Consider the following 27848-nt stretch of genomic DNA (forward strand, 5'->3'; position numbering starts at 1 on the left):
CAAAGTTAGGTGCATGCCAGCTAGCGAGATGGCTGAGAACATGCTGGGAAGCCTCATGGCAGCCCTGTAACCACCAGGGAGCTTGGGCATGGAGCCAAGGACGTAGAACTGGAACAGGAGGAGGAAAGGGGACGATGTGCTTAACTGGGAAACAGAGCAGCATCAACACATTCAGCAAATGCTGTGCTCAGATCTGCCAAAGGTACTGCTGCCTCTTCACACCCACAAAGGACTCTTCCCTGCATCCCCCCAAAATCTAGGGTGAAAGTTACCCAAACCAGGCTCCTCTTAAAAAAATGCCACACTCAGTAGTCTTCGTGTTCTCTGGTACAACATATCAAACCCCTGACCATGAAAACAAAGAATCCTTTTTTTCCAGCTTTTATTTTTTTTTCTGTGAAAATACAGGTTGAAATGTTAATTTCAAGAAATCACAGTTTTATAAAGTGTCATTCATTCAATACCAGCTAGTCATTCCATCACCTTCACCCATGCCTGTACTGCCCATCCCAAAGCTTTGTATTGCTTTGCCAAAGGTGATTTTTCTCCCAAAGACCTTAAGGAAGGTGCTATATGACAAGAGCCATCTGTGTTTATTACTATTTGTCCTCCCTCCCAAACCTGTACTGGGATTCAGTCCTAAAGCCTAATTATGTTATTACACACAATTTAAGACAAATGTTAACAGGGATAACAAAAAAACTTTCCTGACTTTCTTGCCTGTTGGTATTGCACAGCCAGCCTTTCTGGAAGCTGGGCTTTTTTCTGCCTGTCACAGCAAAAACAACCAGCCAAATTAACAGGAAACTGTCCCAGCAGCAGGAGAGAGCTGAGATCCCAAGTTGGTAGGTGGCAAAAACATTAAAACCCTGGAGATACTTCCGAGAGCAGAACCACATTTCAGGACAGTAAAAGCACCAATGGTTTGTGGTATCAGCCGGAGCGTCTTTCCCACGCGGCAGGGAGAGCTGACGCCCCAGCCTGCTCCTCTGAGCAGCTGCCCTGCAAATGGTTGTTACGTGGAGGTCTGCAGCCTCACCTTCTTGCTTGAGGTGGCAGCAAAATAGGATGGAAGTTTTTGGACAAACTGAACAGAATGGAGATACTGGCTAATGCTGGTGTGAGAGCGCAGGAGAACGTAAACATCTCCACCTACCCAGCAAAGACTTTCTGGCTTCACAAGGGTTCCTGCCTTTTACCCACCCACTCAGGTGGCCCAAGACTAGCGTTAATGCTATAGATGAAGTGTAAAGCTCACAGGTCCCGCAAGCAGAGGACTGCTGTACCCTGTCCTACTGCTTGGCAGAACTCGGGTCTAACACCAACGTACAAAAACGCACACCTGAACATTGAGGCACTTTGCGGACGACAGTGAAAGCCGTGAGGTGCAGCCTTCAGGAAGGGAACAGACTATTCTTTTGCACTGACACGTCACCAACAGTTATTATGACAGACTCTTCTTAGAAGCAGCCAACAGGTTTTTCTCCTCTCCCCCTCAGAGGAAGCCCGAGGAGGGTGCCAAGTGCAGGAAGTTTGGTTTCTGCACTCAACACCTGCTTGGGAGCTCCTGGGAATTCTGCAAGGCATCTCGATCCCTGTTGCTCCAGAGCCTAGAACTTGTAGTAGCTTATGGCATCTGACAAAAATTGTGCCGACTTCCCTATTCCTCCCCACTCCTGCCTGGAAAAGGTGTGCATAATGTTTTAACTGTTTACTAAAAAGACTCTTAATGTGGCTGCATTTCAGATATACTTATTTTGGACAATTCATTAAGTGCTTTAGAACAAAAAAAGTGCTATAAGAGACTATACGCACAGTGGTGACAGGTTTAACTTCTTCAAGAGTTCCACTTTTCTACTGCATGGTAACTTCAGTTTCCTGGTTAAGGATGTCAACACCTATCGTAGCAAAACCAGCCAATATTCTGGGAGACCAAAGGGAAAGAGCATCAATTGCAGGTCACTGGTCCTCAGAATGGGAGGTCCAGAGCTTAACTTTTCCCAGCTATTTTGAGTGAACTTCACTTGAGAAACCTGCAGACATTCCTGCCTCATTGCATCTCCCAGCAGCAGCCTGGATCCGGCACGGCTGACCTTGCTCCCTGGGAGCTGCTCCTCTCTTCAGCCTGGGTGTCAGCAGCCCCGGCTCTGCGGCCGCTGTGGTTCCAGCATTCTGGAAGAGGCACAGCACACCAGCAAATCGGTTTGCTGTTTGCAGACACACAAGGACTTTGAGCAGCCCTGAACGAGTGCACCCAAGTACCTTACGCCTCCCTCTGGTTTTGTTCTGGGTTACAGAAGGGCTGGCAACACCCGCCCGTCTGAACTGGACACATACAGTTTCTGTATACTTTACAAAAAAATAATCACCAAAAAGAAGTTCAGCAATGATTAAGGCATTGTGGGCCCAGCTGCCCGTCCCGCTCTATTAACATGTTTTGATGTGAGGGGAGGGATACAGAGCCTGGTACCAGCCTTTAGGTGCTGGTGCAGATGGGCTGAGCTAACGCCACGCAGCACAGGGGCACTCATCTCCAGCGGAGGGGCTGAGCGGCTGGCAGGACTGAGAGTTGGGAGTGGGATCTAAGAAAACAGTTCTGCAGCAGAATTCAGACTTTGCCTGAGCTGATGGAGCTGCTGTCCTGCCCCCTCCAGGGGGAGCTGTGCGGACAAGGACAGCTCCTGTGAAGTTGCAGCAAGTCAGCAGCAGCAGCGGTGGCAACGGGGCTGAGGAGCACAACCCTGCCCACCACGGAACTCGTTCCTCCTGCCCCACCATGTACTCCCTTCGTTGGTAGCAACAACAGAGTGGGAAGCACCAGCTCCTATGTCAGGGAGGAGATTCAGAAGATGAGAGCTGCAAGCAAAGCTCTTTCTGGGAACAAAGTTCTTTTCTGATTCAAGAAGGAAGTGTCTGCGGGGAAGGGTGGGAGGTGAAACCAAGCACCCAGCTAGTTACTGCTGTCGATTTTCCCCATGTAGAAGGCTTGAGGTAGAGATGATGCTACCCAAAGCCTACAGAAACATTAAGTTTTTCCTCCAGCTAGAAGGAAGTTAGCCAGCTCCCCTCAGCACAAACAACCACAGCTGCACTGAAGATACTCAACCTCCACCTCCTTTGAGCAAGCCCAGGAACTACCAGCTTCACCTCAGAGGCTGAGCAACGGGAGCTCTCATCCAATCCCCATATGCTCCTGAAAAGCACAATCACATTCCTCTGAAAAGCAGGAATTTTCGTGTACCATTCTCAAGCTCAATCTCACACACCCAAAACAAGTAATTCCCACTGTTCTGGGGAACATTTAAGCTTCAGGACATGTCTTGGAACTGGATCAGAGCAGACAACAGAAGTGAGGCCCGAGAGCAGTGAACTGCTGAACTGCTATCCTACTTCAGCACAAAACACCAGCAACTGTGCGTGGTGCTTGATGGCAGGGGTGGCTGGAAGCTTTTGCAATTCCATATTTCAACAAGGTAAAAACCTCCACTGCAGAAGCAGCCTCACGGCCTGTTCTCCAGTTGACCGTGTTTGACTCTCCACGTCCAGCTGACACTGCAGTCAGGGGCAAGGGTGCACTGCAGCTCAATACCGGAGTCGGGGACCTCCATGTCGTAGTGCACTGGCTGGCCTTCTTTGGTAACCAGACTGAAGGCAGGGACCCGTACCTGTGAAGCAGAAAAAATTAATCTGAATGCCACTTCAAGCCTCTTTCAGAGCATAACAACCCATTAACTAACCCAGGTTGATTGGCAAATAACATCACCACTCAAGAAAAGCTGCAGGAGAGAAGCTTGTGACTGGCAGAAAGATCCTGAAATAGATTATCTCATTAGAAAGTATCTCAGTAACTGGACTAATAGCATTCAACCTGCTGCTAACTTGCCTCCTTGAGGTCGTTGGCCATTGCAGGTGTTTTCTGAACAGGCTGCACTTGGCAACCTTTTGCTTTGTGATGTCCACAAGAATGATGTACTCCAAAGAGAACCAACAGCAGTGAAACACATTCTGGACGTCTGCAACCTCTTTGTTTGGAGATGATCACATTTTACACTTGGATGAGTCTTGGTCCCACAGACACTCAGAGTCTCTTTCAGGGCCAGCCAAAAAGGCCCATAGTGGGGTTCCCTGGAGTCTGCCAGTATCTCCTCCACATTAACAAGCAGGAAGCATCACAGCCAAACACAGCCTGTTTCCCTTAGCTGGTATTACTGCTCCTGAAGAAAAGGTCAGAGTGATTCTTCTATAGGCAGAGGGGAAAGAAGTTATCTTTCTAGTCAAAGAGAAGGATTTTTAAACTGGAGCACAGGTACTTTTTAAGATGGAGCTCAACAACTATAAGCCAACTGCATCCTGGACATCCAGCATGGGATGGAGGGGACTGTCCCCCTCTGCTCTGCCCTTGGAGTGCTGCATCCAGGTCTGGGGCCCCCAGCACAACAAGGATGTGGAACTGTTAGAGGAGGGTGTAGAGGAGGCCATGAGGGATGCTCAGAGGCTGGAGCACCTCAGATATGAAGAAATACTGAGAGATCTGCTGTTGTTCAGCGTGGAGAAGAGGAGGCTCCAGGGAGACTGCATTGCAGCCTTAGAGCGACTTTTTACATGGGCAGAGAGTGATAGGACAACGGGGAATTGTTTTAAACCAAAAGAAGGGAGATTTAGATAAGTTATTAGGATGAATTACTTTACCCAGAGGCACTGGAACAGGTTGCCCAGGGAAGGTGTGGATGCCCCATCCCTGGAGGTGTTCAAGGTCAGACTGGATGGGGCTGGGGGCAACATGGGCTGGTGGGAGGTGTCCGTGCCCATGGCAGGGATTGGAATGAGATGATCTCTAAGGTCCCTTCCAACCCAAAACAGTCTATGATTCTATGAACTATGATACCTATGATGATTTCCAATGGTTTGTAGTTCATAAAGTATCTTCTGGTACCACACTTACAACAACAGCACTCAAGTTATGTAACTAAACACATCATTAGGGTCCCTGAACGGACTTCTGGTTCGCTGATTTTAAGAAAGGATGAGGCTGCATGATAGAAGAAATTATTTAGACAAAATGCCGTACTTAAACAACTCCCAGCTTTGTGTCTTACCTGGCTGCTTATCCCAGTGGCAATGTCTCCCACCTTTGTTCTCTGGAAATCCCTGATGTGTAAATTTTCTCCGCTTAGCAACTGGACCTGGATTTTCACTCCTGAAATGTGAAAGAGAAGTCATTAACTTCTGCTGTACGCATAACAACTTCACAGTCCCACACTGGAGAATTGACTATCAATACACAGGCATCAAAAGACCAGTGTTTTGTGTTGTTGTTGTTTTTTTTTTTATCATCAAGTATTTCATTTATGTAGGTCTTGGCAGGGCACACAGGATTGCTGAAGAAAACAATGACTCACAGAGCAGAGCTGGATTTAGCAAGAAAGCAGCTGAAGAGACATACTGATTTGTACAACATGCCCTCAAAATTACTCTGTAGAAATTTATGGTTATAAGGCATATAGTCTTGCACATGGCAGCTGCACAAGGCGAGGCATAAAGCTGAATCAGACTCCGTGGGTTCAGGAGCTTCTTTGGCTTTTATTGGATTATACAGACTTGACTTCCACCCACCTATGACTGGAGCAGACTTGGCCTCTTGACAGCCCATATGCTTTCAGGAGAGTCTGTGCTGACACAGGAACTGAAGGGTATGAAGAATTCAAAGACTCCATACCCCAGATCTGCTAGATACTGAGAAAGCTGTACCCAATCATTTATCTAGACTTCACAAAGATGGACTCACCATTGAAATAGCTAGGAGTGTCCGTGTGACGGCTGCGATTCAGTAGGTTGTTAAAGCTGAAGCTCTGTCCATCTGTCTGGCTGTTCCAGGAATGAATCCCTGAGCTCATAGTGTCCCTCAAGCTATGCGAAGCCTTCATGGAGTTCTGCAGAAGTAAGCACAAGTCTGTCAAATGCTCCTAAAGAACATGAGCTTCCACGAGATGCCAAACATGAAAATAACCTCAAGGGAAAAAAAATAATCCACAGGGATGTGCAATTGGGCCTTGACTTACTCAGCATTTACCCGACATCTAGAAAAGGGGATGTATAACAATGCAACAGTTTGCAGACACAGAAAGCTATTCTCAATAATCAAATCAGTAATCAGCTGAAGAGTTGGATGAAAAGAAAAAAAGGGTTTCATCATACTGACAGAAGAATAAAGCATCAGATAAATCTAATGTTGTTAAGTGACAATGCACAGGAAAAAACAGTAACTCTACATAAACAACTGCATTGTTGTGCTTGTTGGAAAAGTCTCTGTTATCTTAGAGTCATGGGAGGTCAACCTGACAGCAACAGCTTATGGGTAAAGACCCATCAAAAGTCACATCAGTTGTTAGGGTTATGAGCTAGGCAAAAGAAATAGAGAAAAAAGCAGAGTCACATCCCATGTTGTATCAACATCTGAACTACTGCAAAGAACTGTGCTCAACTCTCCTCAGAAAGCACTACAATACTGAGAAGAGGAACAGAAATAGGAAGCAAAGATGATCATGTTCAAAAATGACTCCTGCAGATGGCAGGCTACACCATTTTGGACTCCCTGTCTGAAAGCAATGATTGAAGGCTTACAATTAAATTACATCCTTCCTGGTACAACAAGGCTTATTCTGTGTTGTTGTTTTTGTTTGTTTTTAACTGGTATTCCCTACCTTATGAATAACGGAGTTAAAGCAACCGATTAATTAAACCTAGTGTTTAAATAATATACAGGTCATTAGTATGAGTAGGTTAAAACACATTTGTGGAGATCAGATCCATAGGCTGGGAGTGAATATCCGGGAGAAGGGTTACTGTTCTGCCCCATTCTTCTGCTCCATCCCTAAACATCCCTCCAGTGGCCAGGAAGAAGATCCTTGGCCATCGGGTCCAACTCAGTACAGTTCCTATGCTCGCTCACCCCTACTTCTTCAGTTCCTTGATTCTACATGAATAGGATCAAGGCCACTGATGTTTTCCAGATCCACACACTTGATGCTTACTGTGAAAACACAGCCCAGAAGAGCAACTGGAAGAAAGGGATCATCGTGGGACAACAAACTGAAAAACAACTAAAATCCTAAACAACTAAACCCCATTGCCTAAGAACAAAGTTTCATCCCTCCAGTATGCTGCAGAAAAACAGATGTCAAAAGCAACAAGAAATGTGAAAAGCTCCAGATGTTCACTGGTCACAGCTTCCAGAGGCGGTTACCCTGTGACCCCTCCACACCCCCAGTAACACAACGAGCATCCACGTATATTCACCTTCTCACTGGCATCTGACACAAATGGGCTGTCGATGCTGAGACATGAAAGCATTTGTTCTTGCTCTTCCAGCGAGTAAGGCTGTGAAAGGCTGTTCAAAAACAGTTCTGCAAGCAGAAAGAAAGGGAAGGAAAACATTTAAAGTGATTCCTTTTGTGAGTTCCTGCTCCAATCCCAGTTATAACAATTAATACTCTTAATAATCTTAATAATCTTCAGTGTTAGATAATGACCACTGACACTGGTGTCTATAAACTACCTGACACATAATTCCTCTGGTATTGCTACCACGGGGAAAATAGGGAAACTGAGCCAGAAAGGACAGAGGAGTCGTGCAGTGACATGCAAAAAGTCAGAAAGGGCTTGCACCCAGGAGTTCCCAGTTCTTGCCTACTGTGCCACCTGTCAGTCTGCACTCTACACCATCTGCATCATACCAAGGAAAGGGACAATCTGAGGTACTCTGCTCTTGCACTAACTTGTGTTGATGATATCCAGACCTGACAAGGATGATGGAGGTCCAAAGCCATTTGAGAAAAAAGACAGCCCTCAGCAACTCCTACAATGATATTCCTCAGTTCTCTGACAAGTTACATTTCAAGACACTTTTTTTCTAGCTTGAACTTTTCAATTCAGTTATGAAGACAAGAAAATATGGGATAAACAATTGAAAGGTTGAGGTAATGGAACTGGACTATTACTTCACTGATTTTTCACTCTGAACTTAATCTCATGTTTTCAGATTCTGTATTGTTGGCTGGTGGGTATAGCTTTTCCAATGCCATAGACTGACTTCAACTACACTGCTTTGTTTGAAGTCTCCCATTCAAAAGGCTTATCCCTTTATTAAAAGAATTATTTTTGAAGTATTCAAACCTTCATCTGAAGCTAGAACTGCAGAGACTGTTTATACAGTGCGCATAAGCACACATCTGAAAACTGGCTGCTTTTTGAGAGGTTCCCACACCTCCCACAGAAGTTCACTACACAGGTCAGACAGTGGAAGGAAATCCTGACCACTACCTTCATGGCATGTTTAGTTGCTTAAGAGCTACTAGTTTTGATAATTTCAAGGAAGGGCAAACCATTCGTATAACAAGAGATGCACTATGAACAAAATGACATTCCCAAAGAAATAAAATAACTGCCAAAAGGCCAAAATAAAGCAGCTGTGTTTTTATCATGTTCTTAAGCAAAAAGCTGAATTCCCTACGTATCTCATCACTTACCTATTTCCAGCTGCTGAAGCTCTTGTTCTGAAATGGTTGTTGCTTTCTCCACATGGCTGCAGCTCTTCAGGGGGAGAGGAGTCGAGGAGAGAGGTGGTGGATCCCAGATCCCAGATAACTCCTTGCACACGTTCCAAGGGGTTCCCTCAACCTCTTCTGTTTGTTCCAGAGGTGGTGGTGGTGGTAAGACTGGGCTTACACAAGAAACTTTGTCTGCCAATTTTGGGTCAGAATGAGTCTCAGACACTGGGCTCACTGTGGGGGACAGGGATGTCTGTGGATTGTTTTCTTTGTTCAGAGATAGATGTCTAGGCTCTCTGTATTCGCCTTTCCAGGGGCTTGTCACACCTCCCACTACAAAAACAGAGAACACAAACATTGTCATACAGAGAAAAGAGGTAAAGGTTTTCCTTCACAATACAAGTTTCAGAACTGTATCTTGCCGTGAAATGCTGTGAAATGTGAAATTTAGCTTCTTCAGCAAACAGAGCCAGATCATCTCCACAAGTTCTTACTGTATCACAGAGCTTTTCAGGAGGATTAAGTTGAAATAAATCATGGATAGTCTTAGAGGGAAGACCAGATCACAACTGTAAGTTACAGCTGAGGATGCAATAAACCTCTGCTTTCAGTTTTGCTGCATATCAGGCTCCAGCACACTAGATGCATTTGATACATCAGCTGAGCACAAGCCAAGCCACAGCACACACCTTGTAAAGCCCATGTAAAGCACAACATCATCTGCTTCAAGTAGAGAAGGAAGAAGGAGCATGTGACAGCACACAGGAAATAATTTATTTGGGTGAGAAACATAAAGAAGTCGCTTCAGGGTAAATTCAAAGAAAGGGATGTGGGCAAAAGCTATCAACCCCAAAATGTACATCAGTGCTGAAGCCTGTGCAAGTGATATGTTGAACAGACAGCAGAATACATTGGTAAAACACACTGATATGTCCCTACAGGACCACTCTAACACAACTGGTCAGTTTACCAGCACGTGAAAGAAGCTTTATATATTGGGACATTTCTACCTTCTTCAAGTGCAACACTGGTCTTGGTTTTCAGTTCAGATGCAGATGCTCGCTGAACAGGCTCTTTCTCCAGACCCATTTTAATAATTTCAGCAGTGAGAGGGTTGCAGGAAGGTGGAATTTCCCTCAGAGGAGGTGGCTCTTTAGCTATCTGTGAAACAAACAGGAAGTGAAAGAGGCTAGACCGGAGAGGCTTCATTTGATTTCAGAAAGGTTCTTCCCATCCTCAGAGAGCTTCCAACTGAAATTACCATTGCATGAGAGGCCTGAGCAGTATATTTATTTATTTTTTTTTTTTACAGTAGAATGACTCAAAATTCACACCGAAGTCATGAGCAGAATAGGAAAGAAAGAGCTCTAGAATGTATAATATGCAACAGTCTAAATGGAGTAAGAAATTATTAACTGCCATAGCAAGGTTGGCATCATCTTAGAACTGTCTCTCAGAGAGACTTCCTAAAATGACTGCTGTTTAGTTAAGTGTAATGGGATTTTACAGGCCTAAGTACCTTTTACTTGACATATTTTGAATTACTTACTTTCAGACAGAGAGGATGATTGTAATATTGGGTCCAAGGGTGACACCCATTAAGCATGTGCAGCATCATACAGCAACTGCTCCAGACATCCACTTTGGAGTCGCAGCGTTTTCCCATGACCACCTCTGGAGCCATGTGAGTTTCTGTGCCAGGCACATAGTTCCCTAAAACCATTTAAATGAAAATTCACTGCACGTAAACTAGACAATTGTTCCAGTGCAACTGCTGGGAAGCCTAAGGCAGCCTCCTTGTCTTTTCAGTTAAAGTGAGAAACAAGTCAGCTTCACCCAAAAAGCAGCATCATGTGCCCCTGTCAGCTGTTCAAGAGCTACATGCCCCCATTAGTCTCATCCCTTATACGCAGATGTATGTATTAAACTTCCCTTCCTAGCATTTTTGGGAGGCAAATGCCATTGGTGAACTCAGCATTAGAAAATAAATCCATCTCTTCCAACAGATGCATTAAGAAGCAAAGTAAAGTTTCATTGCCAGAAGTCAGCAATTATTTTTTCCTTTGGTGGAGGTCAGGATTCTCCCCCAGCTGTTTAATGAAGTTAAAAATCTAACTCTGACTTGCCATGTAAGTTTGGATGTGATGTCCAGCAGGGACAAAATGCTGAATGGGGTAGGTTGACTTAATTTTCAATAAAAATATAATACTAACAACAACATAAACACAACAACCTTCTAGACTTGAAGATAAGGATTGAATTCCAAACCTAAATTCCTTTTAGCTGTCAGTGACATACTTCACAGTAGAGTCAGTAAATGTTAAGTCTGGAAAATACGGTTGCCTGCAGATTAGCCAAGCATGAATGCTCAAAAAGAAAGAATGAGTCAGCAGGGCAATTCTTTAGAATCACACCAGAAAAACCTTACCTGTGACCAAGCACTTTCCCAAGCCATCTGGATGAAGGTGAGCAGAGTGACCAAAATCACACAGAAGAGCCCTGCTTCCATCATCAGACAAAAGCACATTTTCCGCTGCCAACGAGAGGTTTTTAACTGGTCAGTTCCCTTTTTTTTTTTTTTTCTCCTCTGAGTGGCTACAATACAAAGCCTAAAGCCCACAGAGCTATTTTTTTGAGCCCAAACCAAGGTCTGTTATTCCTATGGAGTGTCACTGGCTCAAGCACTATAACTATCCCAGTTATCCTCTATCCCACTGATGAAGTGGCCTGGGCAAACAGCCTGTCAGACCAACTGGACAACAGAAAGAGGTGACAAACATCACAATATAGTTCTATACAGCTGGGCATATCACTAAGTTAAGCTCCAATCTCAAATGCAGAGCTGAAAATGTAGTAAATAAACTTCAGACACTCACAGTAACTCAATTTCCAAGCCCTTTGCGCCTTGTAAGAAAAAGGGAAGAACAAGATACCTTAAATAGCATCCTACCTTTTACATCTCCATGGAGAATGTTCTGAGCATGAAGATACTCCAAGCCTTCTAATGCTTGGCCCAAATAACTGAGGGCTCTGTCCTCCGGCAGGCAGCCATTCTGCTTAATTAGCTGACCTAGTGAGCCACCTAGAAAGGAATCCAGAGAGTCCGTATCTGTTAAGAACTTCACAGCATCATCAACGTTCCTTGTTTCTGATGGAGAAATGAAAACTGCCAGGCCTGACAGCCCTTGTCTTACACACATGGGTTTATTCCTTTTGTTCATACCCAGAGGTCTTACTGCCTGTGGATACCAGCCTCTTTCATGAATCCCTTTGCTTAGCATCAGTTTAACAGTAGTGCTTCGTGTTAAAATCAACTACTCTGTGATCCGACACTTCTAGATGCTCCTGATCATCAGCCGTCCTTCACAGGCTGTGCTTTCCATGGGCATGGCTGGAAAAAGAAGCCTTGGGCAACAGGGAACCATCTATATTTGCTTATAGAGCATCTCCTGTTCTAGTCCAACGTGCTTTACATGGTGCCATGCAAATAAAAGTGAAAGCAAAAAACAGCACCAACTATGTGGTTTAGTGAGAATTTACAGCTGGTGTTTGAGAGATACGCATCTTGAAAGGAAGAGGGGCTGGACTAGAAATGACTCCCCCCAAAAAAAGACACCAGCAGGCGTAAAAGAAACCTATCCCAACCCACTCAGGAGTTAATGCTAGGAACACTTAGATACACCGGAGAATTAACAGAATTTAAAATTGGGGCAGGAGGAAGAGAAGATCAATGTCCCCTGCATTTGACAGCTACAGTGATGCTCCCACTATCGCTGTTCCTTTCTCACCCTCCATCAGCTTCATGAAGATGGTCACCCAAGGTCCTTCCTTCACAGCTCCATACAAGGGGACAACTTTAGGACTGGTTATTGCAGCACACGTTGTCAACTCCTCTGCACGGAAGTGTTCAACTTGTACCTGGAGTGACAAAGAAACACCAAACAAATTTTATGACACATCCTGACAGACTTGTCCCTCCCCAGTGCCTGCGTCAGAGGGCCCTGCACTGCCTAGCAGCGGAAACTCACAGACAGCTTTTGGTTTCAGAAATCGGTGGGTACAGGAGTTAAGTGGCAACACGCAGATCAACTCTGAACAAGGACAAAGGGAGTCCCTAAATCCTCAGTGTCCAAGCGAAGATTTATCAAAACAAATAAAAAAATAAAATAAGAATAAAAAAGATGCCAGCTTGCAATTCCTCTGGCTTTTGGTTACCGATTACATGCAATCTTCAGGAGGAAGGTAATTTGTGTCTCAGTTAAGAAGATAATACTGACAACTTAAGCATTCTGCTTTCATGAGATCTAAAAGAAGAAAAAATAATCTAAGGATGGTGCAGTACTTGGCAGGCACAGCTCCTGTGAAATATGAGAGAATATGAAATATGCCTGAAGCAGTGATCTACACCATCACCTTTTTAGTGGTGTTCAGCCCGCACAGAAAAATGGTTAAAGAGAAAAAATTATTCACTGAGTTTGGCCAAATAAAATAAACCAAGAATATGCTAAAGACCAGAAGGAAAACATGAGTCATTACGATTCTGGTGGGAAAAAGATGTATCATGTTTCTTCACTGTCAGCAATCCAGCTATAGCCAGTTTGCTTTAATCTCAATAATTTGGAGAGCAGGTGCTTGCAACACCAAGTATGGTGCAAGAAGGTCAGGTAGTCCCCTTCTGACAAGGGCAGACAGCACTAATTCCAGACAATTACTTACGTGAAACGAAATACACCATAGTTTAATGTTCAACTTGCACATTAGAACTCACTGGTTAAGAGTTTGGCCTGAGAAGACACTTCTTATCTACAGAAGTACCTTTTGAAATCCTCTACGAATTAAAAAAGTAATTGCCATTTAGAAAGACTTAAGAATCTCCTACCTTCATGCATTTCTTTTCAGCACTACCACCTCTCCTTCCTGAAAACAGACCCCACTACTAACAGCTATTTCTCTTGAGACAGCGCAATTGCACGATGGATAACAAAACTCAGTAGTTACATACTGTCAGAAAAAAAACTGGTCATGGTACCACAAAATTCCACATGTAAAGCATAAAGATGAAGAACAAGAAATAATTTTCTACTTGCTTTAAATATGTTTGTTTCTATCCACCTGAAAAATGAAATGGTTAAAAAAACTGGACAAGCTGGCTTAGTCTTGCCACTTCTGTATTTCCACCAGTCAATACATCAAGTTGATGCCAGTGTAAACAAAAAAAAAAAAAAGCGAACATTTTAAAACTGAAAAATACAAGTTCCAATTCTTTTCTCACATAACATTTTCGTACTCACTTCCCACACACTTTTCAAAGTTTTCTATTGGAGTAATGTGAGAAACAGTTCTACAGAGGTGATAAAACTGTTCAAGTGTTAAGTTCAAGTGAAGTAGTTTGCGTTCTCATCAGCTACTTCCATTATAACTCTGCTTTCACCTCTGAGGCACCCCATGGCCGCCTACAAATCAATACCCTCATTCGAGTTACACACACATCACGCATCACACGACAGTGAGATATGACTTGGTGTACAATAGATTATTATGCCAACTCCTGGAAAAACACATATCCTCGCTGCACCTGTAACAGGATCACCTCCTTACAACATGCCAGTGCTGGGTATGACAGTCCCTGAACAGGAGAAAGCTCTCTCCTTTTTGAGCACCTATCAACTGTCTGATCTTTTTCCTACTTCAGTCTGTTGCCAACAGAGAAGCACCTGCCATGTCTCCATTTATACTGGGTGTGTTTTAAGATGGGAATAATTAGACAAGCATGCAACTCGGAGCTGTTTTTTTTCCTTCTGCAGACACTAAGAACACACTTAAGATCTTCCTGAAATCTCTACTCTTTTGGCCTGTCTTAGTGCAAAAACCAAGATACCTTTAACACACTTTGAAGCCAAATAAGCCTATTTCTTATTGCTAAGCTTGCCCTACTATGCACACCTCTGTCTGCTGCTTCTCTCCATGCCACCACCTTGAAGCTTTCCCTTGGACATAACCACTGCACTGTGACTGTACAGTCTGTGGAATTAGAAGACACTTGCTCTTTACAGAATTATGGAATCATTTAGGTTGGAAAAGACCCTTAATATTATCAGGTACAATCCTCCAAGCCATGTAACACTACCATGTCCACTGCCAGACCACATCCCGAAGCGCTACATCCACGTTTCTTAAATACCTCCCGGGATGGCAACTCCACCACTTCCCTGGGCAGCCTGTTCAATGCCTAACGATCCCTTCTGTGAAGAAACTCTTCCTAACATCCAGTACACATCTCCTATGTCTTCTTATATCAGACAACTCCCCCTTTCTCACACATAGATTACCTTTTTGGCAGCACACTGAAATCCTGTCTGCTTGTCCTCTATTTTGTATACTTCTCCAAAAGAGCCAATGCCCAAGGAACCATGACACTTGGTCCAATGAACTTCTTCTCGGTACTCGTAATCCACTGGCTTTAGTTTCTAGGGGATAAAAATCAGGAAACAAGATGAAGCAAGCAAGGAAACACATAATACCATAACTCTTTAAAAATCCATGAACAAAATTACTTCTGTCACCGGCTTGAGATGACACAATATGGGAGGACCTGACAGATTTTTGTGTGCGCCCTATTTCACCTAAATGACCATTCATCTTTGTCATAAAGAAAGACCACCCGTGTTTGGATAGTTTTGGAGCTCCAAACTATTCCTTTCACCTGCAAGACTGTGAAGATGAAGATAAATTCTACAAACAAAACAAGGTTAATCTGACTAAATTGAGGCATCTATGTGTGAACTACACATTTTTTATATTCACTTGACTGAGATTGTGCTTTACATCTCAACGTAAACATATTCAGGCAGGTAAGCAACACCCTGAACTCCCCTGACTGTACTGACAGGGTCATCACTGATTCCAGTGAAGAGTGCTCTAACAGGAGTTTAAGGAGCTGGCTAAGATCTGAACTCATAAGAGATAAATCATGCCTGTACGATTTTCATGCATTTGTAGTCCTCATGTCCTGTGTTTGGCAAGGGATAGTGGGTAACTTACTCGTTTACCACCACAGGCAGCAGACACGTTTTTTGCAATCTGTAGGTCCCTGGTACCTTTTTCTGTCTGTGTCACAATCCAGGTGAACCATAGCCAATAAAATATTGCTGTCTGTTCACCTCAGTGAACTGGGTTCTTTCACAGACAGAGAAGATGTTTTTGAAGACTGACTATGCAGAGAAATACTTCTCATAAATAAGCATGCATGTTTTGTGAATGAGTGAACAAATCAGAGACACCAATATAAGACAGGGCTTTATGTCCTTCAGATAACAATGTCGCATCTACCTCTAACTGACAGTGTTCAACCACATCAATACCCACACAGAAAACACGGTCATGTTACAGAAGCCAATACATGGATATAGGTTCTCTCTCTTCTGAAGCCCAAGAGAAGCTCTGCCTACCACAACACTAGTATGTAGGATCAGAAGATCACCTCGGTAAGTAGCACGCCTTCGTTTTCATCTGCTCTTTGAAATTGTTCCTTCAGGTCCAGACCGCCTCCTCTCCACGTCTTGGCTAGGCTGGCTAAATTTTGTGGTTCACCGAGACTCACACTCCCCTTCAAGGCGTCTACCAAGTATTCTTCCACAGAAATCTTGTCCGAACTGTTTTGCATGGACTGGTTGACGCAGTTGGGGAAACTATATTCCAAGTTTAGCCCAGATAAGCGATGCTCACTGTCTTGATAGTTGAGATTGCCATGGAAATATGTCTCCAGAGCATTCAGTTTCTTGTGATGGAGAGGACTGTCCAGATGTGGGAAATGAGGGGGTATAATGTTGTATGGAAGGGGATGGAGAGTTTCAGGCTGTGGAACACTGTCCCTTTGATAGTGCAGTTTCCACACGTGATTAAGGCACTGAACAGGGCTTATCAGCTTGTGCAGTTCTGTTTTGTATTGGCTCTTTGGTAAATGGAGTTTGCCTGTGGACAGAACTTTCTCAGGTTTCTCAAATGGCAGCGGATCATAAATCAAATCCTTGTTAAGTTCTGACAACCAAAAATTGTTTCTGAGAAGAGTACTTTGGTGTGTTTCATCCTCCTAGAAAACAAACCAGAACAGCTGGGGAGTAAACTCATTATAGCTACCCAAAATTCGAAGAAAAATTGTTAGGAGCTTGCAGGGGTCCCACCCCTGCAAGAGGAAGGTCTAAGGATTCTCACCTGGACTGGAATTGGGGTGCAGCTCTCTTGTTCTGGAGTTCTGGGACCTCGCCTGCCAGCAGCCACTGTTTGTATTTTCAGCTTGGATCGTTTCTTGTGACGTTTCTTTCTTGTTTTACCACGATGCCTCCCTCTCCAACAGGTAGGTGCCATTTTCCCCTCTGTTGCGTGGGCCACATTGTTGGGGATTTGATCAAGACTGTCTGAGCGGCTATTGGAAACCAAAATGCATGAAGTCTCTTAGATCTGATGGTGAAAGCACACCCTCAGTTAACAATTACGACCGATGGAACAAGAACAAGAAATAGCAATTCTGCCTTCTGAGATGTCAGGAATAGAGAACTGTAACATAGCTTCTTGCCTTCTAATATGTAGCAATTGTAACTTCAGAATCAAGGCACAGCAGTATATCTGGCATTGCAAGGAAGAAATACCGGGTGTGGGGATGGAAGCAAAGCATTAAGGCTCACAGTTTTTGCAAATTCTGCAAGGAACAGCAAGACTAAGGGGCAATGCAGACAGCAAAAAGCACCGAATGTCTCCAGGTTGCTCTGAGACAGTTTATGTGTATGTTTTATAGTGAACACAGAGATTAAGTATAAACATAATATTTAAATATTTGTTAAAATGAACAAAAGTGCTCATAATATAAATATCTTCTCTATTTGAGAGAAAAATAGGTTTTGAAGCAGAGAAAAAGGGTGATGAAGGGCACTAAAATGGAACAGCTATAAAAAGCTAAAAAACTCTAGCATGTAAAGCTTAATTACTGTAATGCTACAATAACATTTCTAGCAGTGTGTGTGTGCATGTGTGTATAAAACAGCTCTGGTCAGAATAACAGCTGAGGGCTTATACAAATAGATGCAGTTCTCAGAAGGAAAATTTGCCCACAGGTATTCAATAGCAATCATGGTAGTTGGATTTTTTTTTAATTGAATTGTAAGAGAAAACAGGATATTTGATCTCCAAATGAAGAAATTATTATTGTTCTTTTAATCCGTGTGGTATATTCATTTGTTTTTATTAAACAGCGATGCAGCTCACAGCCACCATTGCTCTCTCCATCTTTTCTACTGTCTCAGTGCACCACTGAATGCTAACAGATCCCATAACTAGAGGCCTGGGTGCTGATATTACCACATTGCCTTGAACCTGAACATACTCCTGATGTGCATTCCACATCAAACCCCTAAGAAATGGTTCACACTGCATTTTTTCAGATGGTTCGTGGGACAATGTCAAAGTCAGTGTGCTGTGTCAAACCATGTAACCCACAAGGCCAGATTCAGTGTCTGAAAACTTCCAGAGAACAGGCAGAACCTAATTCTATATCCCAGTTACCCACTTAAGAGAGCGCTGGGGCTTAATAAAGCTACAGCTTGTTCCCTAATAGGCACGTATGGAAGAAAAAGCAGCTCATGCCCAGATGACTTTAGAAAAGCAAGTCCCAGAGACCTCCATTTTTCTCTTGCAATGGTTACTCCCCTTTTATCTGTTTCAGCTTCTCTTCAAAACTCCGTTGCTGATGCTGTTACTAAGCAAAAGCTCTTCTCTCATCCTCTTTTGTTTATCCTCCCCAGAAAAGCAGCAGTTCCTTTTTCTTATGAAAACTCCCAGCATTAGTCTAATCTTCCCACAACTTTTTAAAGAGGATGGTGTAACGAAGTTTCAAAAGCATCAGTGCTGTTCAGTTAAAAAAGACCAAAACTGTCCCTTGAATCCTTCTACTTCAAGCCCATGAACCTCAAAAACACTCCATGATTTCAAAACAAATTTGAGAACCTGGATAAAGTGGCAGAAAACTACAAAGGCCAGTAAACCAGCTGGCATTGACAATGAGACACTGCAAGGCTTTTTGAGTAGTTTGTGCTTAAACTTATATTTTCTTCAAATATATAAAGAAAGGCTTTGAGGAAGACACTTCAGGAAAGACATGCTCCTCCCAAGCCTCAGACACTAAAGCCAATCCAGATAGGGTCTCTTTTAGAAACATAAATGAAAGCACACAGAGCCAGTGTGATTTGGACAAGGTAACACACACAACAGTGAAGGTGGGTGTTCAAGTTAAGAGATCTCTCACCTGTAACGTTTAGTATGAGCAATAAAAGATCTCTCTGATAAAGTGGGGCTGAATTCCTGACTGTTTTCACCTGTGTGAAAGAAAACAGGATCATCACACATCTTCAGTATCATGCAAGCCCTCTACTGTTAACTACCGAACTAAGAAACACCTTTCCCAACTTGCTAAACCAAACAGTGATCTAGACAAATCATCACACAGGTGCGCCACACTGCCTGCAGTACATCCCTTCTTCCCTGGAATGATATAGCTCCCCAGCAGTGTGATCTCCTGATCCCCCAGCTATTTCCCACCCAAAAGCCTTTATTATTATCATCATTATTTATTTATTTATTTATTTATTTTAAGAACACCCTTCAGAAGTCAGCCAAGAACAAATGAAGGACATAGATTTCTAGTCAACAAAGCTAGGTGCAACAGCCACATGCTGGTCTTTCTGCTTTATTCAGTGGATGCTGCTACATTATTAAGAGATTTCATGAGCTTCCTAAATAGAGACTGGGATGTGTCATCAACTCCACCCCATATGGGATTACAAATAGATTTCAGCTCAACTCTCCAGGAGTGCAAAGCGAGTGAAATCTCACACCGCGTTACACATTCCTTTTTCTCAATGAACAGCAAACCTCCCTGCTACTTACATTCTGCTTGGGCAATAATAGAAATTGATGCACAGCCTCCTTCTGTTTCTTCTTTTGCAGTTCCTTTGGTGATTACATCATTCAGGATTTTCCACTGACTATGAAAGATGCCCTTCTTCGAATCTTCTACTTTGCAAACACTACTTTGCTTTTCACTCACTGTCTTGTTCAGTCCCTTTGTAGCTGTGAGCTCCTTCTTATGCTTGACAGTTGGATCAGGAGCTCCTTGGCACGTAATTCCCATCACTGCCATTTCACAGGTTCAGAGAGTCACTGGTTGAGAACAAAAAGAAACAAAGCAAAACACTTGTCAAAATTATTAACTTCACAGGCAGAAGCAGCTTCAGGTTCAAGAGAAACAGGAGCCTGCTGCAGGTATCGAATTAACACACAATGCAGACCAAACCAAGGTCCTGCCCAACCTCTGAGCACAGAACCGAAAATGAACCCAAGACTGCCAGTGCTCCATCCCTGACTTGTACCACTGAAGATCTGAAGAGTCGATGTTATTTTCAGTACTAAAACCATGAGGCTATACAAGCTTCAAAGGGAAGTTTATTTTTTGGTATATTCCCTCAGCTTAAACGCAAACTATGAAACCATATAGTAGAGGGAACTCTTGTATCACTAAACAGGAAGAATATACATTAAAAAAAAAAAAAAAGAAGCAAAGACATGGGAGATTTTCTCCTAGAGTGTACTAGGAGAAATTACAATAAGCCCTAGCAGCACACAAAATGGTCATAAAATCCTGTTAATTGCTTTCCTCCTTGTACTCAGTTGCCCTGGAATCCATTTCCCATTTTTCCTTCCAATGAAAAAGGTTAGGCAACGAGCCTGCCCGTACACAACTCCTCCCTCTCCACCTTCCTTCCCCTTAATTGCCAATAACTTCTGAAATCCTTGGTCAACCACAAACGAGTCTGAGAAAAAGAAAGGCTCTTGCAGCCTGTTGGACCAACGTGAGTCGGTGCTGGAGAAGATGCTGGCAGGGAGCAGCTCCATAGCTGAGCAGCACGGCAGGGAGGGGGCTGAGCAGGGAGCACAAACACAGCTTTGGTTTGGCCCCCGCTATCCCCAGGCTGGATTCTGGAAAAGCTAAGCCACAGCAGCTTTCTTTTAACCCAGAAGCCAGAGTTTAACCCAGAAACCAGAGCATGCTTGATCACCCCTTAACCACCCAGGTTGCTTCCTTCTTCTGTTCTCCCACGGTTCAAGTGTAAAGTCTTAAAATGACCATTTCCATCATTAAACAACCCATGGAAATTCAGAAACCTTAACAGGTGTTAACTACCACAAACCCAATATGAGATGAGAAGCTGGGACTTTTGAACAAAGGCCAACCAAAACAAGATCACAGAACTATTACAGGAGCAGGTCTTTGAGGCTCGTCAGTTCAAATCTACACCACAGAGTTTCTTGTCTTTTTTTTTTTTTTCTTTCCCCTTTTTCCCCTGAACAGCTGCCTGGGGCAACAAGACATTCACCCAGACAGGCTCTTTGTCACTGGATGGTGACAAATGCAGCACCAGTGGGAGCTCAGTGCCTACAGGGCCACCGAGGGAAGGGGAAGGGAATGGCCTGGGAGCCAAGTGCACAAACCTTGGTGTGATTTGTAAATGAGTCACCTAACAACCTGGCAGGTATACAAGGAAAGTCAACAATGACCACATTCAGCGGCTAAACAGAGAACAGCTGCTGTGCAAAAGAAGTGCTGATGACAGTATCCCACTCATTACACCCATCCCTCTCCCTCTTCTCTACAGAAATTATGTCAAATCTCAGTGCTGTAAAATAATCCCTTGGAGCAGCAGAAAGCCAGCCTGCCAGATGACTAACCAAGCCACCAGTGAGCAAACTGACAAGTTCAGAGCTATTTTTACACTCACTCTCTCCTGATTTGCATTAACTCTGTCCCTCCTTAACCTCCCCTCACCTTCAAGGACCTTCAAAGATCGCAGTGCAAACCCATCCCCATCTCTGAAAACGTGTAATCCTCCAAATCACTCCTCAGCTTAGTTAAAAGACAGCAGAGGGAGGGGAGAAACAAAATTGCAAGTCCTTGCCACCCTCTGAAATGGAAAAGAATAACAAGGAAACTTCACCAAGATTAAAGTCAACAAAGTACATAGCTCACCCAACGACTGAAAAAAATAGGAGGTAGCTAGTGTAAGCAACAGCCGGTGCTCAGACAGTTTAATGTGTGACTCAGGTCTGCAAGCCTGTGTAGGCACAGAAGCTGCACGCCCAGCCCGGTTTAACCATTGCCATGCAGTCTGCAGGACCCTGGAAGGACCAAAAACCCAGCTGTTCTGATGGTACAGCACAGCACTTGGCAGAAGTTGGGATGAAAACCAAACCAGAACTTGTAAATAAATTATTGAAGCATAACTTCTCTCGAAGCTACATATTCAGAACCAAACAGGCGAGGCTCATGGCTGTGCAACCTGCAGAGATAAACCCCAACAATTCGGACATGGGCACTCGGTCCCCGTGCCCAGCCCCACAGGTGTAGCTCTGCGCAGTGCAGCTCCAGGCAGGAGCTTTCAATGCAGTGAGTGGGTACCCAGGTTCCTCGGCAAGACCATTAAGAACGGGATTTGCCCAACAAGAGACACGCTGGAGCTGTGGTTTCGGCTGCCTGTGAACTCGCCACCACCCAGGATGAGCAGGGTTTCCTGTACGGGCTACAGATGTGCAGCACCGGGAGCCTCGCTGCTGGGCCGGGGGGGTCGCCTCTGCCTCGTGCCCCAGAATCGCCTCTCTGGTTTTCAAGGCCTTGTCTCACTCATCCAAGTCACTGAGACTCAACTGTGACTTTTGTTTTCAATCTCCCCAACTTCCTTCCTTCTGTAGACATGTGTACGGGCTCGTTATTTTCAAGGAGAAAAGAAAGGAGAAGTCAGGTAATGATACAGCCGATAAACGTGAACACTGCGCCCCCAGCCCACAAAGGGCTTTTGCTGGCCGTGTGAAAGGCCCCTTGCTCCTTAACTTCACTGATTTAAGCTCGCATCTCATTAACTAATGTCAGTTCTCACTGCTGTAAAAAAGAAAGTGCATTTTTACAGAATGAAAGCCAAACACGGTATCAGTTGTGTTGTGGAGGCACCAGCCCGATGGCAGTGGCAGCTCCTCCCTCCAGCACTGCCTGTGAGAAACTGGTGTCCTGGCTGAGGCCACCCGAGGCCTGTACGGACTCAGAACGAAGGAGACGCTCAGCAATATTAATGCACGAGAGAACCATACATTTTCTGCTCCTTTAAAGTCTCCTCCCTCCCCTGCCTGTCCATAACCAAGTCCCCATTCACCCTCTTTGGCTCCTCCACCTCAACACTGGCCCTTCTGCTGGAAGCTGTTTGTAGCAGGGACCTTAGAAGTACATTTCTGTGTTTCATGAAGTTATGCTCTACATAGAAAGGCTCACAGGTGAAAAAAAATAACACAAACACCTCTTCAGCTCTAAAGCACTCTGCAGCACACCATAATACGCAATCCTGCTTGGTCTGCATCAGTCAAATCTTCCTTGCCAACAGCTTTTTGGAGAATTTCAGTTAACATTTTGTTATAGTTTTAAAAAGAATTTGGGAAAGAGCTTTAAAATATGCATTAGACCTCATAGGTCAGCTTCTAAGTACGTAGATTTCTTCTCCTAGTCTGAGTGTGAACGTTCAGCAGCAGTTTCACATTGACATTTAGTTTTAAAAAAAAATCAAGTTGTCTCAGTGAGGTTTCCCACTTCCTTACTGAGAAGAGTTTGATGAACAATATATTAACTTAGGCTAATCCTCTCTTTTGCAGTTGCTATTGGTTTATTAAAACAACACAACTAGCATTTTAAACCATGTTGCATTGCTGACCACTACCACAAAGCAACAGCAAGGTAGAGCAAGGAATTCATGTATCACTGGAGCAGGGAACAGCAACTGAAAAGAAAAAGCATGCACCAAACAGGGACCTGCAAGTCCCAACACCTGCTGGCAGAGCTATGGTTAGTCAAGAACAAGCAAAGTCCGCAACCAAAAAGATCCGTCTGGAGTATTAGCTACAAAATCATCGGTCAAAGACATCGCGCCTTACCAAAAAACAGTTTTCACTGGGGAAAAAAGAAGAATAGATGACGCTTGTTAATAAAATGAATCACGCTAAAGATCTGGTTTGGGACCTGAGGAGTGGAAACACACATAACACTCTGGCACCCGAGGTACCACTTCCATTCGTTCTTGCCTCCTCGCTGCTGTCTGTCTCTTCTCGGATGCTGCAGATGAGCTTCCTTGCCTGCCACGTTTCAGATGGAACTGAAATTAAGACAGTTCCGTTTTTGGCTGTGTCAGTTTAAGGCATATTATTGTAGCATGGGCCTGGGGTTGTTATTTAAACAAGCTCAGTGCTGTCAGCAAGGGAGAGGTTTCAATTTGTCTCAGAAGGGACTAAAAGAAAAAAGTTGTAGTAATCAACACACACCCCTATCTTAAAACACACTTAATGCCACTGTAAGGTAATATGTTTAAGAGGAAAAGACTTACTTCAAGTATTTAAGAGTTCCAAAGCAAAAATAAATAAAGCGTCTGGCTGATTAAACTGCTGGTGAGTCAGAGCAGCAGTTGCTATTCCAGGATGCTCACAGCCTTTCCCTCCTCTTGCTCTACACAGCGTTATCTTTTTGCCTGTCCAGCAGGCTTCCAGACAACCTGCCTGGATCCTCTCGGTGTCCCACGTGCTGCCAGGTGCTGCAGCATACACCTGCACCTGAAGGCCACCAGGTAAAGCCAAACCACCACAGAACTCTCGGTCTGAAGGATTTCACTATCAGCGTTATGTTTAAGTTATGTTACAAACGATAATAAATATGTCAACATATTCTTTAAAGTGGTTGGATAGTAAATATTTCAAAATCCCGTTTCAGCCATTTATATTGCTTACTGTAAACAGCACGATAATGAGCCTCGACTTCTTTTTAGTTGCCAGACAGTAGTATATTGCAACAGTTTGGTTCCAAAGTCTGCAGGAAAAATATTTGACTGGGTTTAACCATCAGCAGAATTTCTGTAAGTATCTAAACACATCTATCTTCATTTCCTCGAGTACAAGCTTGAGAACAGCTCACCCCTTAACAATTCTTTCCATGCTCTTAAACAAAGATAAGAATAACACCATTTACCCAGAGTTTATAAACATCACTGCATTCTCATTCATTCAAGGTGCCCAGTTTTTCCAAGCTGCTTTGCAAACAAGTCTTACAGAAAGCATCCGAACGAACTCTGGCCTGGCAGACTCAGGACACCGCTTACCAACAGCCTGGTTTTGAAGACCCACTTGTGGAGTGAAGCTATTTCCTAAATTACAGCAAGAAGGTATAGGAAGCACCTAGATGGACAACCTCCAGCACTAACCACAGATGTATATTAAAATCAATTCTGCCTGAGTCAGCAGGTCCAGGTTTTTACTAGTTATTACAATTACAAATGCTTTGTGGCTTGAAATCTTCAATGCACATTTATAAAAACATCATGTAAGGCTATAATTGTAGTGCTATGTAAGGCACTATTGATGAAATGTTAAGCAAAAAAACAAAACCCAAAGCTTTGTCAAATTTAGCATAGAAGCATTTCTATGCAATCCTAATTTACAATCAGTCCTGTGAATTTAATTATTATCATACGATAAAGTAGAAATAGGAACTGACCACAGCAAATTCTAATTGCCCATCCTGAGCAAAATTCCATCTTAACTACAGCATGCAAGAAGCACCTTTCCGACACGACGTGCTCTGTCCTCTTCAGTGCCCTGTGCTCCGATGTTGCTGAAACGTGACGAGCAAAGCCCGGCTTCCTACAGCTCCAAGCCCCACGTGCCGAGCCCTCCGCCTGGTCCCCCACACACCCTCCTGATGGCGTGGTTCCCTCACACCCCCTCTTCCCCAGCACCTCCAGACCCTCTGCAAACCGACGTCCCTTTTCCTCAGAGCCTGCCGCTCTCCCAGTTTTCCCTGGCGCTTGCCACTGACCTCAAAAGTTGCAGGAGGCGAGTTACAGGGACAGCACGGTCACGCTTGGCTCCTTCCCGTTAGCAGCCAGAGGGATAATTAGGGACCACATCAGTGCCACAGCAAGGGCTCAGCTCTGCCCGTTACTGCTGTGAGCGCTGAAGCAGGGTTCAGGACAGTGGCAGAGCTCGCCAAGCCCAGCGATGCCGGCTCAGGCCCTGCAAAGCCTTCAGGTTTTTGTTTGCCACAGGCTCCCTTGTTATAGCGCTTCTTCACGGCATGCTGTGCGAAGATTCGGTCTCTTTTAACAGTTAAAATTTAATAGTTAATAGCAAATGACTCATTGCAAAGGAATCTGGTGGCGGTGCCAATAACAGATTTTAACGTGGTTAAAAGGCAATAAAGCGGCGCGCTCCAGACACGCATTTCAAAGTCCGGCCCGGTTGCTCTTATCGCTACTGTCACGGCCCAGAAGGTGCAAGCTCCTGCCCGTGAAGGAGCACGAACAAACACCTGGTGAAAGAAATTCGGGGGCTGCTGGGTGCTGCCCCCCGCGCGTCCCCAGCAGGCAGACAGGAAGCACCGAGCCCAACCACAGCGGCGACCAATTCATCACCAGAGCAGCACCACAACCTCCTGCCCCACAAAAGGGCCAAGGGGCGGGTAATTCCCTTTTTATTCAGCCCCGGGGTTTAAGGGACCGGGCCCCATTTTGCCGAACCGGGAGCAGCCCCGGCAGAGCAGAGCAGGGGGCACCGGGGAGCTCCGGACTCGGTACCCCCCGCCCTGCCGGGGCTGCTTCCAGGGTCGCTGCCCCCGCCTCCAGCCGGACCCGAGCAGCGCCCGGCGCCACCCCGCTCCCTCCCCCGGCAACCTACCGCGGAGCGCGGGGCCCGGCACAGACCCTCCGTCCCCGTCGGCGGCTCCCGCACACTGACAGGCGCGGCCGGCTCGCGGCTCCACCCCCCCCGCGGCGCCAGCCAATCGGCGCTCCCCTCGCCCGCGTGACGGCGCCCCCGCTCCCGCCCCCGCCCTCCCGCGCCCAACCACCGCCCGCCGCCTCCCGCCGGCCACGCCCCCCGCCCGGCTTGGCGGGGAGGCCGGGGGCGGCTCGGGTTTCCCAGAAGTGGGCGGGGCTTCCTGCAAAGCGGCCCCGCCCACAGCTTCCTCGGGCCGCTGCCGCGCTGCGCGTGCGCGGGGCTTGGGGGGGGGCGGGTTACACGGGGGGGGGAGATGCGCGGTGCGCATGCGCCATGGGAATGGGGCGGGGGGGGGGAGAGGAGGGTGCGCGTGCGCCCAGTGACCGTTAAACGGCCCCGGGCCGCGGAGGGGGCGGGTGGGCGCTGAGGGGGTCCCTCTGCTGCTCGGGGGAGGGGCTGCTGGCAGCGGGTTCTTCTCCTCTTCTCCCTTTGGCTTTGGAGAGGGGGTGCTGCTGGCTGTCGTTGTTTATTATTGCTATTTTTGTTTAACGGACCTCAATAAGTGTTCTCCTGCCCCGGTCCCAGCTCTGGGTGTGGCTGTGGGGTGTGGAGTTTGGGGCTGCCCTAAGGTGGGCTGGCTGGCCTGGGGGTTGCTTATGTGGTAAAATCCCTCGCTATGCTTGGCTGAGGGAGCTGTGGGCTCCTTTGTTACCCTAAGGCTTTGTTGGCTCCTGCCCGTTAGGTGCCAGGAGAAGGTCTGTGAGGAGGGGGGGGTCACCGTCCTGCAGCAGAGCTGCTGTGGGCGTGCTATTTCTCAGTGCTTTGAGCTTGTGATAATCTTGGGTTTGTTTAATTGTGTGTGCCCCATCCCTGGAGGTGCCTGAGGTGAGGCTGGATGGGGCTGGGGGCAGCCAGGGCTGGTGGGAGGGGGCCCTGCCCATGGCAGCGGGTGGCACTGGGTGGGCTTTAAGGCCCTTTCCAACCCAAACTGTGCCATGAGGGATATCAATTTTATGAAGTGGTAAGATGAGGGGGAGTGACCTCAAGTGGTGCTAGGGGAGATCTGGGTTGGCTATTAGGGGAAATTTCCTTCCTGAAAGCGTTGTGCAGCATTGGAACAGGCTGCCCAGGAAGAGGTTGAGTCAACATCCCTGGACGTCTTCAAGAAATGTGTAGATGTAGCATGGTTTAGCGGTGGACTTATTTGCACCAAGTTAAAGGTTGGACTAGATGAACTTAGAGGTCTTTTCCAACCTGAGTGGCCCTGTGATTCTGATAGTTTATGCTCAATGCTAACCTGTGTAAGCAGCATTATTCTTTGCTTTGATGGTGAGGGTCACTTTGGGTAACTTCTGTTCTTTGTTTTGGGGGGCTGGGGGCCACAGAAAATAATCTTAAAGGTAGTAATTTTGGACCTCTCAAAAATAGTAATATATTTGCTTAGTTCTGCAGGATTTGGCC

General features: G+C 45.3%; 1 protein-coding gene across 2 annotated transcripts; it reads right to left on the reverse strand.

Annotated features, from left to right (window-relative positions):
• Positions 1-365: 365 nt before the first annotated feature.
• MAP3K14 (mitogen-activated protein kinase kinase kinase 14) lies at positions 366-26457 on the reverse strand. Of its 2 annotated transcripts, none has more exons than XM_027445217.3 (16): positions 26346-26457; positions 19482-19754; positions 18841-18910; positions 16758-16968; positions 16027-16635; positions 14876-15013; positions 12335-12464; positions 11497-11628; positions 10975-11079; positions 10096-10259; positions 9557-9707; positions 8526-8879; positions 7297-7403; positions 5786-5930; positions 5097-5197; positions 366-3665 (listed from the first exon to the last, which is right to left on the reverse strand). In XM_027445217.3, the coding sequence occupies exons 2-16, from the start codon at positions 19732-19734 to the stop codon at positions 3501-3503; spliced, it is 2835 nt and encodes a 944-aa protein (XP_027301018.1). In that variant the 5' UTR covers positions 19735-19754; positions 26346-26457; the 3' UTR covers positions 366-3500. The 2 variants fall into 2 exon arrangements, with proteins under 2 accessions (XP_027301018.1, XP_005026264.1); XM_005026207.6 differs by lacking the exon at positions 26346-26457 and adding an exon at positions 25489-25610.
• Between the last annotated feature and the right edge of the window lie 1391 nt (positions 26458-27848).

Source organism: Anas platyrhynchos, chromosome 28, assembly GCF_047663525.1.
Source record: "Anas platyrhynchos isolate ZD024472 breed Pekin duck chromosome 28, IASCAAS_PekinDuck_T2T, whole genome shotgun sequence".
NCBI lineage: Eukaryota > Metazoa > Chordata > Aves > Anseriformes > Anatidae > Anas > Anas platyrhynchos.

What these genes read in the sequence shown, in the direction of transcription:
- MAP3K14 (XM_027445217.3), bottom strand. Translation starts at nt 19,734, where the DNA reads ATGGCAGTGATGGGAATTACGTGCCAAGGAGCTCCTGATCCAACTGTC. An exon ending in GCTCATACTAAACGTTACAG is followed by an intron (nt 16,969 to 18,840) that starts GTGAGAGATCTC and finishes GGTTTCCAATAG; the next exon opens with CCGCTCAGACAGTCTTGATC. An exon ending in CTTCATGAAGCTGATGGAGG is followed by an intron (nt 11,629 to 12,334) that starts GTGAGAAAGGAA and finishes ATTCCTTTCTAG; the next exon opens with GTGGCTCACTAGGTCAGCTA.